The 2,171-nt window shown below is 62.9% G+C and overlaps 1 protein-coding gene across 1 annotated transcript in view; it reads right to left on the bottom strand.

Moving 5' to 3' along the window:
• Positions 1 to 2,171, bottom strand: part of AIFM1 (apoptosis-inducing factor, mitochondrion-associated, 1) — an 8,866-nt gene that overhangs the window by 3,056 nt on the left and 3,639 nt on the right. Inside the window, exons 11-12 of the mRNA XM_010834199.1 lie at positions 1,739 to 1,815; positions 1,456 to 1,640 (exon numbers count right to left, since the gene is read on the bottom strand). Coding sequence (XP_010832501.1) covers positions 1,456 to 1,640; positions 1,739 to 1,815 — 262 coding nt within the window. The remainder of the gene's footprint in view (positions 1 to 1,455; positions 1,641 to 1,738; positions 1,816 to 2,171) is intronic.

Genomic DNA, 2,171 nt, shown 5'->3' with positions numbered 1-2,171 from the left:
CCCTGTGGGTTCCGCGGTCGTGAGCGCTCCGCCCCGAGGCCTTGCCACCCCTCTACTGCTTGCCCGCTCCCCCTCGCTCTCCGGGGACCCCTGATATGTGGGGCAGGGACGGTGAGTGCCCACCCCTGCTTGCCAGTGATGGGTGCAGAGGTCACGCGGGGCCCAAAGCTGGCCATTGACGTCCAGTGCCTGGACTGGGTCCGGAAGGGGCCGGCTTCCTGGGGCCACCACATCAGGTGTGACTCAGACACCTCACCAGACAGGTCAGGTCTGAGGAGGGAGGCAGGACAATGGGGCACCAGTGTCCAGGGAAGCAAGGACGACAGGTGATTCAGGGCCTGAGACAGAAAGGGGGCGTGGCTCCCCCGTTTGACTGAGGGGTCCCGTCTGCAGCTGGATGTCTGTGACCGTCCCCTGGACCCTCCCGGTTAAACGTTAATTATATGAGCAGTTCAAAAGCTTGGAACTGTGGTGTTGGAGAAGACTCTTGAGAGTCCCTTGGACTGCAAGGAGATCCAACCAGTCCATCCAAAAGGAAATCAGTCCTGAATATTCATGGGAAGGACTGATGTTAAAGCTGAAGCTCCAACACTTTGGCCACCAGGTGGGAAGAACTGACTCATTTGAAAAGACCCTGATGATGGGAAAGATTGAAGGCGGGAGGAGAAGGGGATGACAGAAGATGAGATGGTTGGATGGCATCACCGACTTGATGGACATGAGTTTGAGCAAGCTCCAGGAGTTGGTGATGGACAGGGAGGCCTGGTGTGCTGCAGTCCATGGGGTCGCAAAGAGTTGGACATGACTGAGTGACTGAACTGAACTGATATGAGCAGTTTGTGTTCCTTCAAACCTAGCACCAACCGCAGACCTTGGACCTGAACAGAGGTTGGCACCAGGAGAGGGGCTCCAGGCTCAGATGGCATGAGGGTGAAGGGAACGGAAGAGGGTGCAGGGCGTCTGGCCGTCTGGCCTCTGAGAAGCTAACTGGCTGTACCTGCAGCTGAGGGGCCTGGACCATGTGTGTGCAGTGACCGCCCAAGGGGAGGGGGAGGTGGGTTTCCAGGCCCAGACGGCCACCTCCCAGGGGCCTGCAGGCGGCAGCCAGGTTCACAGAGTCTGTCGGGTGGCCCAGAGGGGATGCAGTGGGGAGCTGGACTGGGTCCTACTAACCGTCCCCCCAGGTGACTGCACGGGTTGGCGAGGACTTCTGAGGAACGCAATGTTTGAGGACAACGGGAAAGGAGAGGCTGGGGCAGGGGCAGTGGGCGGGACACTGTGGCGGCGGGACACTGTGGCGGCGGGACTGGGCGCCCAGAGGATGCTGGAGGCGTCTAGAGAAGGAGGTGGCAGCGAGCCAGCTCCGTCACCTGTGTGAGGCTGGCTGGACAGGCCACTACAGAGCCTTGAATGGCAGACCCCAGGAGCAGGACCCAAGGGCAGCAACTGAGGGGCAGGCCTGGGGAGAGGCTGGGACCTGGGGACGGCCTCCCGCCCCCTGCTGCCTCCGGGCTGGCGGTACCCTGGGCGTGAGCCATCTGCCAGTGGGGAATGTTCACTTTGCGGTTGTTCCTCCAGGCCAGAGGGAAGGTAACAGCGTCGCCAGCTGCAAACACGCCGGGGATGTTGGTCTGCATCATCTGTGGGGGGAGCGCGGGGCTCATGGGTGGGACAGGCACCCCACGCGGGTCCTCCGCCATCCCACCAGCAGCTTGCCCACCTGCCCCAGCGGCCCCACCTTGTTGACGGGGATGAAGCCGCGGGAGTCCAGACTGATGCCGCTCTGCCTCAGGAAGCCCGTGGCAGGCACCGCGCCTGGCGGGACAGGGCCACTGTGTCCACGCCTTCACAGCCCGTCCCCTCTGCGTGGACCCCCAGAGACCCTGGTGTCTCCCATCAGGCCTCAGGTACCACCTCCGAGAAGGTCTCCATGAAGCCCCTGGCGGGGGTGGGCATCCGCACCTTCCCCCAGCCCGTGTTACCTCCTCCCCCAACGGGCACCTCAGCTGGAGCAGGGGCCAGCTAGAGCCTCACCTGTGTCCACGCGGTTACTGGGCAGGGGTCACCAGAAGCATGCCCTGTGCCAGCCCAGGCCAAGCACCAACTCCCCAAGAGCCCTGACCGGTGGGCATGGTCAGACAGGCTGGGCAAGGGGAAGGGACTGGCCCAAG

This window comes from Bison bison, unplaced genomic scaffold, assembly GCF_000754665.1.
Source record: "Bison bison bison isolate TAMUID 2011002044 unplaced genomic scaffold, Bison_UMD1.0 scf7180017845397, whole genome shotgun sequence".
NCBI lineage: Eukaryota > Metazoa > Chordata > Mammalia > Artiodactyla > Bovidae > Bison > Bison bison.
The sequence above is the reverse complement of the archived record's forward strand: the minus strand, read 5'-3'. Positions and strand labels throughout refer to the sequence as shown.